This window comes from Sphaeramia orbicularis, chromosome 20 (genome assembly GCF_902148855.1).
Source record: "Sphaeramia orbicularis chromosome 20, fSphaOr1.1, whole genome shotgun sequence".
Taxonomy (NCBI): domain Eukaryota; kingdom Metazoa; phylum Chordata; class Actinopteri; order Kurtiformes; family Apogonidae; genus Sphaeramia; species Sphaeramia orbicularis.
The window spans coordinates 9,487,277-9,504,880 of NC_043976.1; the positions used below are offsets into that span (position 1 = coordinate 9,487,277).

The following is a 17,604-nucleotide window of genomic DNA, read 5'->3' on the forward strand; positions in this document are numbered from 1 at the left end:
CCTCCGAAAACTTTGTCTTGGACGAAGAAGATGAGTGAAAAACACAAACATGAAAGTGCAGTGTTTGTCCTGGCTGCGGTTGGGTTAGCTCTTATAACCATCCTCACCGGGTGGAAGTTAAAACAGCTGAAATACAGACTTATAAATGAACCTGGAGTTGCTCTGTTTTATGGTAAGTACAACTGATGGTTATTAGCAGTTTAGCTGAAGGTTCTAACGGAAGCCATTTGTCAACAACACTTCCTGATGTATGCTAGTGGTCTGAAAAATATGACAAAAAAACAGCTTCTGCTTTGGTGGTCACATAATTTGCTTGTAAAGAAGAATAAAAATCACAGAAATTCACTCTGCTTATGTATTTTAATAGAGAATGAGACTGCATTTCACTTTTACATGTTTAACACTGTCAGTGTGGTTAGGTAAGAGCACATAGTGTAGGCTGTATTCACTGAACTGCATTCAATTACAAATTCAGATCAATAAATAAAGACAGACTATACTGTAAAAAAATACTTTTTTGTACAAAGTAAAGGGAAGTTAGTTAAATTTAAGATCACCTGAACATAAATACCACACTGGGCTCATTGCACTAATTGTAATGTAGTTTAGAATAACCCATACAGACCCAAACATCCAACACCGACCAAAAGCATAGATAGATAGATAGATAGATAGATAGTAGGGATGTAACTATATGAAAATTTCATATCACGGTTATCATTATTATCGTGGTATTACTGAAATTGTGCTCAAAATGTTCAGAAAGTACTAATACACACACTGAAATAATTTAACCAAGTTGTATTTGAAAAAAAAAAAAAAACACCAAACAAATAAAATAAAAAGCACAATGTACCTTCTTTTGCAGAAACATTCAAATATTAACTCTTAGTGGTCTGAGCCTATTTTGTCTGTTTTTCAGTCCTCTTGATTTTGCCTTTATATATTATATAAACAAATGTTTACTATACCCATGTTTGGAATCTTTTTTTAGCACAGCTTCATCTATATCATCTGCCTATTATTTTTTTTCACTTTAACCTACTATAAAAACATAAAAGGCCAGAAACCCCCCCCCCCCCCAAAAAAAACCCCAACCCCCCCCCCCCCCCCCAAAAAAAAAAAAAAAAAAAAAAAAAAAAATATATATATATATATATATATATATATATATATATATGTATGTATAAAGTCTGATTTGAAAAATGTATGTAATGTACTGCATAAATAACACACAGATCCTTAACAAACCTTTTCAAAGACTTTAAAAGTGAATGTTGGTTCCAAATATTAGGTGTAGAAAATCAAATTTGTAATTAATTAAAACTATACTCAAATATTTGACATAAAACCAGATCTTTACATAGGGTTTTTTCCCCTAAATGTGCGGTAATCAAATACGGTTATCATGATAATTAGAATTTAAACGGTAATACTAACCGTCTGCAATTTTACCGCGGTTTATCATTATATTGGTAATTGTTACATCCCTAATAGATAGATAGATAGATAGATAGATAGATAGATAGATATACTCAGTGCCAGTGAAAACGCAACACTTGAAGATTCTTATATTTTTTTAAATCGATGAGGATTTTTATTCCATAAGCTCTTCGGAATTAATCATAGGCCATTTCTATACAGTAAAAATAAAAAGTCACATCCAAATTTGTTGACAAAAAATAAGGATAAAGAAAGAAACTCAAGGACCCCCAAAACCAAAAGTCACAAAGCGGTCCCGGAGGTGCTGCGGCACAGTGTAGCGATCCTGCTGTGGCGTGGTCACACGTTCTCGTCCAGGGCGAGGTCTGTCTGCAGTTGAGCCAGTTTCTTCATGCCTCTGTTGCATCCTGACTATGGTGGACACATTGCATCCAAAACGGCGCGCCACCTGCCGAGCAGAGATTCCGGCCTCCAGGAGCCCCATAGCGTGGCATCTTTGGTCACGTGTCAGTCTAGGCATCGCTGAGTTATTGCAAATGATTTTGGTGCTTTTCAGCTTGCCTTTATATACAGAACATGACCGCTCCTTAACTGACCACAATTCCTTAAGTTGAGCAGTTCATTGCTGAGCAATGAGAAAAACAAGTCTTATGAATACAGACAAGTTCATTTAAGCGTGACAATAGCTCAACCCATCTCAGGTTGTTAAGAAATTGTCTGGGATTATCTTATACAGGTGAAACTGAAACATATTGATGCAGCTCAGGAACAATAAAACACATTCAAGTGTTGCGTTTTCATTGGCACTGAGTATAGATACTTTATTTATCCCTTAGGGAAATTTACAGCATCTACGGATCTAAAATGGTTAATACCTGTAGATCCACTAATCCTATCAATACATGTAAATAACTGGTGTAAAATGCAGTTTGTCATCTTTTAGTGGTCATTGATATGACCCATTTGGACGTTCAGAGGCTCTGTAGTGAACGTGGAAACACCATCGTCTTCTACAGCATTGATTCACCAGTAAAACCCATGGAGTTGGATCAATGACAGTGGATGGAAATGCTTGGTTTATGTTCAGTTAATGATACTTTTTTCTGCAGTTTTCTCTGTTTTTGATAGAATAACCTTCAACTTTAATCTGAGCTTTTATGAACATCTACATAATCAGTAAATGAAATATAGGAAAATACTAGATTCATACTGATAAAATGCAAAATACAGAGGGTAATATTATAATAAATGAAGATAAATCACTTAAGAAAGGTTAAAAATAGAGAAAATTTAGTTTCAGAACTGACACAAAAGTATTGCTGGGCCTTTATTGGGATAACATAAACTATTAAACTACTACTAACGATTAAAAGTTTGTGTTTTCCTACATTTGTATCACAGCAGCAAGTAATGTAGATATTGATATTATGTTACAAACAGGATTTTACTGCAATTTTCCCTGTTATTCTCTAAATAGCTATAATATACTATATTTTATTGGTCTTGCATAATGGTGCCTGGTTGTTTTTCCATGACTGTTTTATTATTGATCTTAAAAGGAAGTTATTCATCCATTCTTGTGGTTATCTGTTTTTATTATTATTGTACAATGCTGCCTGGTTGTTTTATCAGGATTGCTTTATTATCAGTCTTAAAAAAGGTTTTATTTTCCTCTCTTTCTTATCTGTTTCTCTTTGTAGGTATGCTTCTGGGATTAATAGCAACATTTTTGCCACCTGATCAGGCTGAGCATATGGGCAACATGGGGAATATGAGTCTAAACAGCACACCTCACATGGTGACAGTCAACGTCACGACCAATGATCACTGTCCCAGACATATGGAGAAGGTCAGTAAAACATGCACAATAGCCCGAGTCAGAAACTATGGTAATATATTTTTAACTTGTGCTGCAAACACACACAAAAAAGTAAATAGTGTCTTCTGAATAAAGGGGACAGGTTGTATCTGCAAAAGTAGAACAACAAATCTTCATAAAACATTTGCTTTAAACCCTTCCTGATCAATATTGCAATTGGAACATCTGAAAACACACTGCAGCGTACAAAATGTTTTCTTTTCCTTTGCTTCTGTTATTTGCCTGAAATAGATTTTTGTAAATAACTTGCTTTTGATCACATCTACAGTATATTTTGTCCCCTGCGTGTGCTGAATATTTACATTTTTCTCCCCTAATGGTACACAGTGATTGGTTTTCCTCTAAATTACTTGTCTGGACTGTTTGTTATCAGGAAGGCAAGAGAGTAGCGCAGAATGAAAGAGGGCAAGAGAGCAATTTAATCTGTGTTAAGGTTTTATTAAGGAACAGATAGCAGAGATTGCATTTCAGGTGTTCTGTGCAGGCAAGAGGAAATGAGAAAATAACTAAACACAGCAACAAATAAAAAGATATATGTATAGGTTTTAGCCAGGCAGAAACGGCAACACGATGTCCTAACCAAAATTAATGAGCAAATCACTCTGATCAATAAATATATTTTATAGATAGAGGGACTTTTGATTCGATCATACCCCTGCCTATCCCTCTGAATGTGAATTCTGTAAATACAACTTAAAAATCACTTTTTAATGGCTGGGTGTTACTGAATCTGGAGAACTTTTCTCAGTTGTGTGGGGGATTTTTTTGTGCAGAATTCCCATGATGAAATTATTCTTGCAAGTAATATTGATGCTCTCAGATGACCACCTCCCCTGCTTTGATTTAATGCAATATAATCTACAGCGCCTAAAGCATAGAACAAGAAATGTATTGTACCAGCTACAATGTAATTTCCATTTTGCAGTCCCTGGGCAGGTAGACACAGTATGGAGACAACTTGCAAATTACAAAGTCTTGTGTGTAAGATTCAGAGGGCTTTATAAGGGTGTATGTGCAAAAAATAGAACATAATGTTAATTATGCTGCCTTCACGTGCTATGGGACTTATTGTAAATACTAGTTACAAACTTGAAAATTGCGCTTAAATGCCCTCTCGAGTCATATTTCCCACAAGAGATCTTGCCAAAAAATTTGATACATGAGGTGTTGAGATAAAAATAAACTTTGATCAAGGGATTCATTTAAATATGATAAACAATGCTTTTATTAACATTCTGCTGCTGTTAGCTGATGATTTTGCACATTTATATTACAAAAATTTAAAAAAAAAAATGCTGTAGCAGATGAATTAACATGTCCAAAAACTGTTTTAACCAAGTAGCAGGTCAGGATAAATTGTGTGTCAACCAGTTTTCATTTTGCTACAATAACAAAAGCACTTGTAATTTCAAATGCACAAGTGGAAAGGATCATATTCATAATTGTACCTGAAGGCAGCATTATATTCCCCTAAAATAAGATGGGGTTTTGTTTCCATAGAATGAGATTTGTACATCTACAGAGGGAGTGGGTTGAGCCCACAGTGTCTCTATAGTAACTCTGAGTGGACTTTCTCTTCCTCTTTTTTCTGTTTTAGAGCATTTGGCATGCAGTGTTAAGGTGTATCACCATCACATACTATATATGAGGACATAGGGCATCATAAAATAACTTGTACCTTGTAAAAAACACCAGTTTTTTTGGCCACCACAGCCTAGGGTGGGGGGTATGATGGTAGTGGAGGTCTAAGAAGTCTAAGAAAATGGTCCAAAATCATCCATAGCCTTTGAACTGGGTTGATGTTTGGTGACGATGAGGGTCATATTAACATCATCCACCAGTCATTGACAGATCAATGATTGGGCATTGTCATCCTGGAGGCGACCGTCCCAATTAGTTAAGGGATGTTAACTCTGGCACATTCTAGTCTGTCCTTTATTACTATACTTTTTTCTTCCTTTAATTTGTCACTCCTTTGTCCATCCACTCAGATTTTGTAGCAGTACAATAGGGATGTCAAAAAAAGAGAGAGGAAGAAGAGGAAGTATGCTCTGAACTACTATAATAATACATTTATATAATGAATATGAATAATGAATTAATAAAATAATGCATGAAAATAATAATGAGGTTTGCGCAACATGGCAGATTCTGTTAAAAGCAACTCAATCCCATTATAGATTCAGCTCATTCTATGTAAATGAAAACCCAATTATAGATATTCTCATGTGACTGTACACTTATGAAAGCTTTCTAAAAATAGATCCTCCTAAATATCAAATGTCAAATGTGTTTGCTTTATCGGTGTGATGAATATACACACTCATATTTTCAAAGCTCATGTAAAGTTAAAAAAATAGAATAATAACAGGATGATCAGAACAGAGTAGTAACAATATTAAATGTTATTAGCTTTTATGCTTTGAAATTGCCTCATTTATATATATATAACAGATTTCATAATTAATCAACTGAACTTCAAGTATTATATTATTTTCATATGATAATATAAGATTTGTTGTATTATATATATATATATATATATATATATATATATATATCATTGAGGTGCAACAAAATTAGAATTAAAAGATAAAAAATTGAATAATTGTAATTATCTGGGCCAAACGCCAGTATGCTACAAACAACTCACAGTAATTGCTTGAAAAGGAATTAGTCAGCGAGTGTAATTTTACTAGAGTAGAAGAGGCTGAGCCCAGAGCTGAGCCTCGGGTTGTCATTAGTTGTATTACTGTTTCATATTTCAGCGGTTTTATCAGAGCGATTTGTCATATCAAAGAAAGCAGCCGATGAGCCAGGGATTCAGGCGTATGATGCATGAGAGCGTATGGAAGAAGCATACTTAAAAATAAAATGAATTTCTCAATCTCATGGCGATATTTCAACCCAGGAGGAAAGGAGTAGCGATCCATGAAGATCGCAAATCATTCAGGCCAAGTGTAACTCTTCTTTAATGGCCGGTGCTCTTTGGCCCTGTTTGAATGTTGGGGTCTCATTAGCAAACCAGCAGAGGCTACCACAAAGGCCATTACATCGGTCAAGCCATTCTGTGTAGCCTTCGCGCCATTAAGGCTGATACATATGGGGACCTCGCAGGGAGAGATAAGGATTTCATTGCATTAGTAAGTCCATTATGTGTCACTGGGGAGAAGGGCATTAAAGTTTGTGGTCTGATTAAATTTAGTGTTGCCTGGCTGAGGAGGCAATTAGTGTATACAACACACCTCCATTCTGGACTGTGGTTCAGGTGGCCCTTACAATGAAACCGTATGCATAATTTATTGATTACAGTGTCTGCATTAGTCTCTGCTATTCACTTTTGTGTTTATCATGCGCAGGCTGCACAGATAAAAAATATATAGTATGCCATGTGGGTAATTGCAGCCACAAAAAGGCAATTTGTACTGGGCCAAATGATAGTAGCAGCAAGATATGGGGGTTCTGTAGCTCTGGCAGCAATTTTAAGTGTGAATTACTGACAAAGAAAATGGCTGTTCAACCTCTGTCGGGATGTTTCCTACCTTTAGACAGGGTAGTCAAAAAAGGAAATGTAATCATGCACATATGACACGTGTTAATTTTCTTTTGCCTTGTGATATATTCTCTGCTTTTCTTATGCTGTAGCCCATGTTTTTTTTCAATGTTATTACTACCTTTGTCTGTAAAGCACTTTGGGTCAACATTTTTTTGTTTTTAAATGTGCTATATAAATAAACAGACTTGACTTTTTTAAAAATATTTTTTCATTTTATTTATTCATTCCAATCTAAACTAGAAAAGCAGTCGGAGAGCACAGACCTACGCCAAGGCACATCAGTCTCCCCCCCACCCCACCCCCAATCACCACCAAAATTTAATCATTTGTTCCTTGTGCCAGTATCAACATTTCCTGAAAATTTCATCAAAATCCGTCCATAACTTTTTGAGTTATCTTGCTAACAGACAAATACACAGACAAACCCAGATGAAAACATTATCTCTGCCGTTCCCTGGCAGAGGTTATGATTGGAAAGGAGCAGGATGAAGAAAACTTATAATACCTGCCCCTTTCTTGAAACATCTGCTTACATCAGGTAAATTGCTGTTACAGCTATTACAGTAAACAGTTTACATGACAGTCAATGAAAATAAAACAAATCCAAAATTTTTAAGTAAAATTATTTCATTACATGCTTGCAAAGCTTCTCTATTCCCTCCTTATGTAACCTCCTAAACTGAAAAATATTTGCACAGCGCTTCTCTTCCATTGCCAAAGAATTCCCCATTCTGACACCCACAACAGAAATGCACATTTGCTTCACATTGACTCTACATGTGTTCAGTGGGCAGGTCATTTACGCTGTAAGTGGATGATTTTCAGTCACATGTACACAGTATTCAAGCTGCATTAACCCTATATAGGGTGCTCATAGAAATACTAAGAAATTCAAAATTTCAACCTTTGTGTGTTATTGGAGGACATAACAAGACTTTATTACTTTTGTGAAATTTGTCAACATTTTTTATTGTTATGTAGAAAATCAAGGTCAATGAAGTTATCATATTTGGTTCCTTACCTATAAGTGGCAAAAAACATTACAAGAAGTAGTAGATTTAAAAAAAAAAATATAAGAAAACACATGTATGGTGAACGGAACATGTATTTTTGAACATTAGAACATCCCTTTTAGAACACTGCACCATTATAAGTGCTGATCCAGACCCCTGTCCACATCCACATTATCCCTTTGAGTATCAGTCCTTACATTAGTACCATTACTTCATGGTACCTAAAAAAGCAGGTACACTCACTGTTCATGCAGAGGTGGACCTTACAGACCCTGTAGACCACATTGGACCTGAGATTGTTGCCTTGCTGTCCTCACTGGAACTGTTGCTGTCACTGTCGTGTAATGTATAATAGTCACTTGCCTGATAAAGGGTTAACCCATGAAGACCCAGTGCTACTTTAATGGTAGTTCCCAAATGATTTTTTCTCTCTATTTAACCTTTCTTAAGTGATTTATCACCATTTATCATAATATTATCCCCTGTATTTTGCTTTTTTTCAGCAAAAGTCATATATTTTTCTATATTTGATTTACTGATCCTTTAGCTGTTCATAACATCTTAGATTAAAGTTGATGGTTATTGTATCAAAAACAGAGAAAACTGAAGAATAAGTGACTTTTTCAGTAAAATATATCATTAACTGAACATAAACCAAGTGTCTCCATCCACTGTCACTTATCAAACTCCTTGAGTTTCACTGGTGAATCAATGCTGTAGAAGATGAGTGTTTCCATGGTAACTACAGAGCCTCTGAACATCCAAATGGGTTTTATGTGATGACCATGAAAAGATGACAAATTGTATTTTACACCAATTATGTACATGTATTGATAGGATTAATGGATCAACAGGTATTAAACAGTTTAGATCAGTAGATGCTTTTGGATGTTTGGGTCTTTATGGGTTAAAATACTAAAGAATAGCTTCATCTGGCTTTACATATAATTATTGGGAAGTGAATATTAGCTGCATGTTGTTTTGGAAAACTGCAGATCCATTCTCAGTCCTCAGTTTGTAAAATGTCCTCACATGGCCATATATCTGTGGATAACAATAATTCATCTCGTAAAAATTCCCTCACAGCCTGGGTACAGTTCAGGAAAAAATATTGGACTTGTATCAATGCCTCTTTGAGCACAGATAAATCTGGATTATTCTCCCAGTCGCTGCAGGGCTCTGGAAGACACATGATATTAAATCTTTTGGAGATCTATATGTTGCTGAAACAGAAATAAAGTCTTACTAACAGTCAGCTACAAGTTCAAAACTTTGCTCAAACTAAACCGGCCCCTCTGATAAAACCATGTTTGGTCATATATGAGTTAATCTCCCATCTTTATTATTTACTTCTTATTTTATCTGCACAGGATACGAGCTGTCACTAAAAAGAAATTAACCAAGATTTATTTTGATGTGACCCTCATATGTATAAGGTGCAAAAGTCAAACAGGGAACTGGAATTCACACTTTTTAATAAGATCATAGAGTCACATTGTAGATTAAAAGAATATGAGATTTCGAGAATAAAGTCTTAATATTATGAGACAAAAATCTTAATATTATGACAAAAAAGTTGTAGTTTTTGAAGGGAAAAAAATCAAAATAATACAGGTATGAAGTTATGATGTTATAAGAATAAAGTAATAAAATTTTGAGAAAAGAGCCGGAGGATAAATTCATAACTCAGAAAGGACAAAGTTGTATTTTTATGAGAAATACAGCAGTCAAAGTTACCATCTGAACCATGGAGACTTGAATCTCTGAATATCTTTCTAAATTACCTTAACTGAGTCCAAAGGATTTTGTCATGTATGAAACCTATATTAACACTTAAAGACCAAGAGTTCCAGATTAATTGCTCTCTACATTTGACCTTTCCCAAGTGATTTATCACCATTTATTGTAATATTATCTTCTACATTTTGCATTTGGGAGTGAAAATGAGTTATTTTCCTAAATTTAATTTACTTATTGTGCAGATGTTCATCAAAGGTCAGAGGAAATTCAGAGGTTATTATATAAAAACTGAAAAAAAAAGTTTATCAGCCAAATATATATAAATATATGAATAAAACAACCCTCTACATCCAATGTCATTTGTCAGACTCCATTGGTTTTACTGTTGAATCAGTGTTACAGAAGATGACAGTGTTTCCACATTCACTACAGAACATTTTACCTGAATTATTTAATTGTATTAATAGATTAAATGGTTCAAAAGTTCAACATTTTCGATCAGTAGATGCTTCTAGTTGCTGCAGCTGCTTAGGTCTTTGGGGGTTCACACAGCGGCAGACTATTTCTCTGATATTTCCCTTCTTTATGAGTTTATTCTCATGAAATTACGACCTTTGTCATAAAATATTATGAGATTACACTTGAAATATAATGACTTTTTATTCACATTATTATTTTTTTATCTTTAGCGTGACCCTTATCCTCCTATTTAATATTTTAACCTCTGAAAATACAGGGAATAATGCTCTCAAAAATATCTGAGAAGATCCTTTACATACTAATGTGAATGCATCAGTACTTGCTAGAGGAATAACTCAGTTTATCTCACATGCCAACATTTAACATGAGTACGTCTGGACTGAACTGCACTACACAGCAATTCTGATAGCAGTACATCTGTCACCACCACCCATATAAGGAGTGTTGTTTGTCTCCATTATAAGTATTTATTCTGTTTTTCAGAATTCCTTGTTATTTATTATCCACCTTATCTTTTTATTCACTTGTTTTCTTTCATGCTGCTGCAGGGGTGTTTGATATTTTGTTTTGTCAGTTTGCCATATTCAGTGTTGCTACAGAGAAAAAAAACGTTAAAGGATATATCATTCACATTCGAGGCCGTTCTCAGCGAGCTTCAACCATAACGCTGTTTTAACAAAGCTCACCACATCTTACCTTTCACACAGAAATTTACTGAAATTGGAATTATTTTTTTTTCTTTTTCAGTGTAATGAGACCTTGTGAAATGTACCAATCGGTGGGGGAAAAAAAGTAGTATTATTTTGATCTGAATTGAATATCGCTGCTGTTTGATCCGCAGAATGTACCCACAGTAGACATGAAAAGGATTGGAAGATGAAGGACATGAAAGACTACCTTTCTGAGCAGCTTGCGTTGCATCATATCGGCCAGGATGAGAAACGGAGAACGTGTGTTGTATAGTCAAACGCCTCACACTTGCACTACTTTTTGTGCTTGTTTGGAGCTATGTTGTTGTGACACCGGCTGGTTTTTAAAAATATTTTTACACAAATACCTGAAAACGTGTTGATAAACTAATAATATTAGCTTGTTCCTATTTTAATTAATAGGGAGCCGCTACCTTGAACTTGAACTGACGCAACTACTTAGACTTTGACTGTGGAAGTCTGGAATGAATGTCAATGCATTTCACATAAGTTATAATATAGGCTTTGGTATGGACTTCCACAGAATCCTTTTTTCTAAAGATCTTCACAGCATTTCGTTAACCTCACAGCATACAGATGGACAGAATAGAAGACCCACAGAAAAGAAAGATTTAAACACAGTCGCAGAAAAAATTATTAGACCACCCTTTTTTTCTTCAATATCTTGTTCATTTTAATGCCTGGTACAACTAAAGGTACATTTGTTTGGATAAATATAATAACAACAAAAATAGCTCATAAGAGTTTAATTTAAGAGTTGATATTTACCCATTTTCCATGTTCTTTTTTTTTTTTTGATAATAACCAAATCACTTCAGTTCTTACATCAATAGTTATGGCATTGTACTGTCAAAAACAGTGCTTTTAGGCATTCCATGTTTTCTTTTCTGTCTGTTTTAGTCACATGATACACACAGGATTCAGTACTTGATTGCATAAGCATTGTTTTTGTTGATTTTTGATGGTCTAATAATTTTTTTCTGCAACTGTATATGGACAAAAGTATTTGGACACATTGAATTCAGGTGTTTCTTTTCTAACAGGGGTCTGGGCTACAAAACAATAATAACAAATGTCATAATATAGTTTTATATTGGGATAAATATCATTACATTGCATTGTTTACTTTGGTTTACATTGCTACCTGAATGCCTCAGAAATGGTTATTACTTAATTTCAACACTGATTTAGTTTTTTATGCATAACTATGGTTTAAAATGTTCTGTACCTCTACATTTCTAAAATATTTTTCATGCTCTGAATTTAAACTACATTTTTTTTTTACCACAACTAACCATCTACTTTCTTCACATCTCATTTAAGAAGAAAAATCTCCCATTAAACTTTAAACATTATGGACAAAAATAATGGGACACATCATGGGTAAGGCTGTAAGATGTCCTGTTCATGCTGATTTGAGATATAAACAGCAATATTAAAAATCACTATGATATTTATCACAATATAAAACTATACTATGACATTTGTCATTATTGTTTGTATCCAAGACCCCTGTTGGAAAAGAAACACCTGAATTTATTGTGTCCCAATACTTTTGTCTAAGTAGTGTTTGACTTAGGCAACTATGCTATGAGGCTTATGATTTTCAACACTATGATCACTCATCCATATAGTTTATAAACATCAATAATTCATTTTTAAATTTAATGGGAGATTTTTTTTCCTAAATGAGATGTAAAGAGAGTAGATAGTTGTGGTAAAAAAAACAAAACAAAAAAAAAAAATAGAAATTTAAAGGTAGAACATTTAAAATCATAGTCATGGATAAAAAACTAAATCAAGGTTGATAGAAATTAAGTAAAAACCTTTTCTGCGGCATTTTGGAAGCAAAGATAACAATTTAAACCAAGTAACCAATGCAATGTAATGATATTTATCCCAATATAAAACTATATTATGACATTTGTTGTTGTTATTTTGTATCCCAGACCCCTGTTAGACAAGAAACATCTGATTTCAATGTGTCCCAATACTTTTGTCCAAATAGTGTATGACAATTTTCAACACTATGATCACAAGTGTCTCTGTTGGGAAGAAGCATAATTTTATCAGTATTAACTTGAACATTTTTGCAGTTCTGTGGTTTTTTTTCTAACTTCGCTCGGTGTTTCACTATGGGAAGCACTTTAGGCGTGACCATCAACTACGGAAGCTCCAATGACATCACGTCTGTCAATGACAGACAGGTGGAGCCGTGCTTGGGGATCCGCCCCCTTCTATTACCACGGTCGACCCTTCCCTCCTAAATCATTCTCGCTTTCTTCCGTGAGAAACTACATTGCTCCCTCAATGCGTTCCAGGCTTTTGGCTAGCTGCTTAACAGTTCTCAAACGTTCCGTCAAGGAGTACGTTGCCGAACGCAGTTTCCATTTTAGTCCGGATCGTGCTGAGTAAGTACTTCACACGAGATACCAGACTAACGCGTCAAGGCGAGTTGAATTTTACTGGTTTGGGTAACATTAGGTTGTTATCCGAACTTATTACTCTGAGCTTAGCTAACGTGTTACGACGAGCTAACTCATAACATTGCAATTGCTAGGCTATAGCTGCGCTATTAGCTCTAGCTTGGACAGGTGCTACGTGTCGTTACGAGCCAAGTCTTATATTTACCCCCCCCTTTCCAAAGTATGTCTACGGCCGCTACCCCTGCCAAAGGGTCGGAGCCGAAGGCTAAAGAGGCTGTATCCCGCCCGTGTCCCGCGTCATGCGGTGCCACCATCTCGGGCAGGGACCCTCATCCAATGTGCATAGCGTGCATGGGCCCTAAACACGCCCAAGCTTCGCTAGCAGACCCACTATGCTGTTCTCACTGCGCTTCAATGCCGGAGAAAATTTTGGAAAGGAGGCTGAGAGTAGCGGTAGCCAACAGTCAGGACCCCTGTCTGGCGGCCCCGACTTCTCAGGCTGACGTCCATCAGGCGCGAGCTCCGCTGAGCTGGGCGGACATGATGGACGCAGAATCCCCAGTTATGACCCCGCTGTTCGAAGGTTTAGATCAAGGGCTACTGGGTGATGAGGACGCAGAGTGTGATGCTAACTCTGACCTCCTCGACATGGGGGATATGGAGGAAGAAGAGGAGGATGACTCTCCTTTTCCACCCCAGCAGTCCAGACCTTCAAGTGCTACTGAGGTGGTTTCACCCATGGACGGCAACTTGTACAAGGTCTGCAAAAGGGCTGCAGCCAAGCTGGGAATTCCCTGGCCAGCAGCCCAGGGTGCTGAGGGGATGGAGCGGGACCTGTATGATGGTAAGAGGCTCCCGCCAGCCCAGCCTCCACCCAAACAGCTTCTTCCAGCAGTACCTGCTTGTATGAAAGAAATGAGTCGGTACTGGCCCAGCCCCTTCAAGAGCAAACTGCCTACCAAGGGCTGTTCCAAGCTGGAGGTCCAGGGGATGAGTGAGCTGGGGCTGGCCGAACCCCCAGCTGTGGAGCCTTCAGTGGCTCACCACCTCCACCCCAATCGGAAATCACTCTCAGCATCTTCTAGTATTTCTCTGCCCAGTAAATCAGATCGCCTCACCACATCGATTTACCAGAGGATGTACAAATACGCAGCGCAGTCAGTGTGCTCCCTCAACGCTGTCACACTGCTGTCTACATACCAGGCTGAGATACTGGAGGAGATGGGTCGTCAGCTGGATTCTCAGGCTCCGAACCCCATCCTCTGGGATGAGATATGTGTGGTGAATGACCTTCTCCTACGCTCCTCTAGGGGAGCAGTTCAGGGTTGTGGCCGTGTTATGGGGCTAGCAGTCACAGGTGAGAGAGCCCTGTGGCTGAATCTGTCTGGTCTGGGTGATTCTCAGAAAGCTGAGATCATGGATGCAGCATATGACCCCACCAAGGGTCTCTTTGGCCCTGCATTGGAGAAGATGAGGGAAACAAGCACCCGCAGGAAGCAGGAGGAAGAAGCTTTTGACCTCTGCTTGCCACGTAAACCCCAACCACGTCCATCTCAGCCCCCCAGTGCTGGCTTTGCAGCAGCAGCTATGAGGGGAAAACACAGCGGCCCCAGGGTGCATAAGCCGGGGCCAGCACAGCAGACAGGCCACCAGTCTAAGGCTGAGAACCCAAAGCCATGGGGAAAACAGTCCTTTGCAGCCGTGGCAGCGAGGAATAGGCCATCTTCTCACCCCGGCGAGGGGAAGAAGAAGCGTGCAACCTAGCACAGCCTTTCTCTCCACTGTTAAAAAGACGGCGGGAGGGATTCAGCCCCTTAATACTAAGTTTGGAGGCTCCTATGGTTCCCTGTTCTTCAGGAGCCCTCCTTCAGTCTCTCTCCCCACAGATTCAGGGAGTGGAGACGCAGGGGCAGGTTACACAGTGTCACCAAGCACTTACGAAGTGTCACCACATGGTTCCAGGGTCTCTGTTAGTGCCACCAAACACTTTACAGTACCATCAGTGTCTTTGTTCTTTCTCAGGGGAAAAAGAAAAATTAAAGAATGCATCCCTGCATCCAGGCACGTTGCCAAGGGCAGAATGCTGCCCTCAATTAATGAACAAAAAAATGTTCATAAAAGAGAAAAGAGAACATTGCTGTGGCTGGCCGTTCCCGATAGGGGGAGCCAAAACTCCTCCGACGGGCAACAACCCTATTCGTCGCGGGTGGATGACGTCACTCACGTGCGACGTTTTGGGTCCGCTGGCTCCACGAGTGGAACGGTGGCGGGCATGCGCAGCTCCTCCATGGGTGTTGTCAAATGTTGCCAGGGGTTACAGACTGCAGTTTGCTACAAGGCCACCCAAATTCGGCGGCGTGTTAACTTCTTTAGCAAACGGAGCTTCAGCTCGGGTCTTGGAAGAGGAGATTGTGTCGTTATTAAACAAACACACAATCAGACAGGCCCGAGCGAGGAAAGTCATCAAGGTTTTTATTCCCGTTACTTCCTCATTCCAAAGAAGGGCGGCTCATCCCTGAGGCCCATTTTAGACCTCCGTATGTTAAACAAACACTTACGGAAATACAAGTTCAGAATGCTGACACACAAAGTGCTCTGCAGTTCGATCCGTCAAAACGATTGGTTCGTGACGATCGATTTAGCAGACGCGTATTTTCACATCGCCATTTATCCAGCACACAGGAAATATCTCAGGTTTGCCTATTGAGGAGCAGCCTACGAGTTCCAGACAATCCCATTCGGTCTTTCTTTAGCTCCGAGGGTGTTCAGCAAGTGTGTGGAGGCAGCGCTGTTTCCATTAAGGAACAGCGGCATCAGAATATTTTCACACATAGACGATTATCTCATATGCTCTCACTCACGGGAGCAGGCGGTCAAAGATTCTGTTACGGTGTTAAATCACCTCAGGGACCTCGGTTTCAGTATAAACGAGGTAAAGAGTCGCCTGGAGCCGGCACAGAGTACGGAGTACCTGGGGCTCAGTATAAACTCCCTCACTTACCGCGTCAGGCTGTCAGAGGGGAGGGAGACGGCTTTCAGACAGTGTCTCACACTTTTTCAACTAGGGAAAGTGGTGACATTCAGACTGTGCCTCCGACTTCTCGGACTCATGGCGTCGGTTATATCTGTGGTGCAATTAGGGCTGCTTATGATGAGGGATTTTCAGAGATGGACGGCGTCTCTGCGCCTCTGCTCTCAGCGTCATCTGTACCGCAGAGTGAAAATAACGGCGCAGTGTGTCGCGGCTCTCCGGGCGTGGAGAGACCCGGAAGTGCTGACGTCAGGCGTACCTCTGGGAACGGTGTCGTCCAGGGTAACCATGACAACGGACGCTTCCCTGTTGGGATGGGGCGCGACGCTGTTGGGCAGAACGGCCAATGGCGTGTGGTCCCGACGGATGGCTCGGCTCCACATAAATGTGTTTGAAATGCAGGCAGTGTTTTTAGCACTCAGGCATTTTTTGCCTCATCTACAGGGGCGTCATGTGTTGGTGAAAACAGACAACACCACTGTGGTAGCTTATATCAACCGTCAGGGGGGCACTTGCTCTCTGCAGCTGCACAAGCTGGCTCAGAGGATAATTGTGTGGGGCAGTACACGGTTCCTGTCCCTCCGAGCGACCCATGTAGCAGGGATTCTGAACAGGGGAGCGGACATATTGTCCAGGGGGAACCCACTGTACAGGGAGTGGAGGCTTCACCCACAGGTGGTGCAACAGATTTGGCAGAGATACGGCCAGGCAGACGTAGATCTCTTCGCCTCTCAAGAAGACACTCACTGCCCACTGTTCTTCTCCCTGTCAGATGTGAGCGCACCGCTAGGCGTGGACGCTCTGGCCCACCCCTGGCCGAATGTCCTTCTTTATGCTTTTCCGCCACTCAGCCTGATCTCTCCGACTCTGGCCAGAGTGCAGGAGCAGAGGCTGTCACTAATTTTGGTTGCTCCTCGGTGGCCATCCAAACACTGGATAGCAGAGATAATGCAGCTTCTGGTGGACGAGCCATGGCCGCTCCCCATACGCAGGGATCTTCTTTCCCAGGCGCGGGGCGAGATTTTTCATCCTCACCCAGACCGCCTCTCTCTGTGGGCCTGGCCCGTGAGAGGTGGAACTTGAATGCTGCAGGCCTGCCCCCTGAAGTAGTTGACACTATTCAGAATGCCAGAGCCTCCTCCACCCGCTCACTTTACAGTGGTAAGTGGCGGGTTTTTGAGGAGTGGTGCAATAATAGGGGCACTATCCCTTTCTAGTGTTCTGTGGTGGAGGTGCTTTGTTTTCTGCAGGAGTTGTTGGATAAAGGAAGAGCTTTTTCCACAATTAAGGTCTATTTGGCAGCAATTTCAGCTTGTCATGTAGGTT

At 39.3% G+C, this 17,604-nt stretch overlaps 1 protein-coding gene across 1 annotated transcript in view; it reads left to right on the forward strand.

Moving 5' to 3' along the window:
- The window catches only part of LOC115411705 (sodium/hydrogen exchanger 9-like), a 128,504-nt gene continuing 110,900 nt past the window's right edge, over nt 1–17,604 (forward strand). The window contains exons 1-2 of the mRNA XM_030123922.1: nt 1–172; nt 3,144–3,292. Of these exons, the coding sequence (XP_029979782.1) occupies nt 31–172; nt 3,144–3,292 (291 nt within the window). The 5' untranslated portion in view covers nt 1–30. The remainder of the gene's footprint in view (nt 173–3,143; nt 3,293–17,604) is intronic.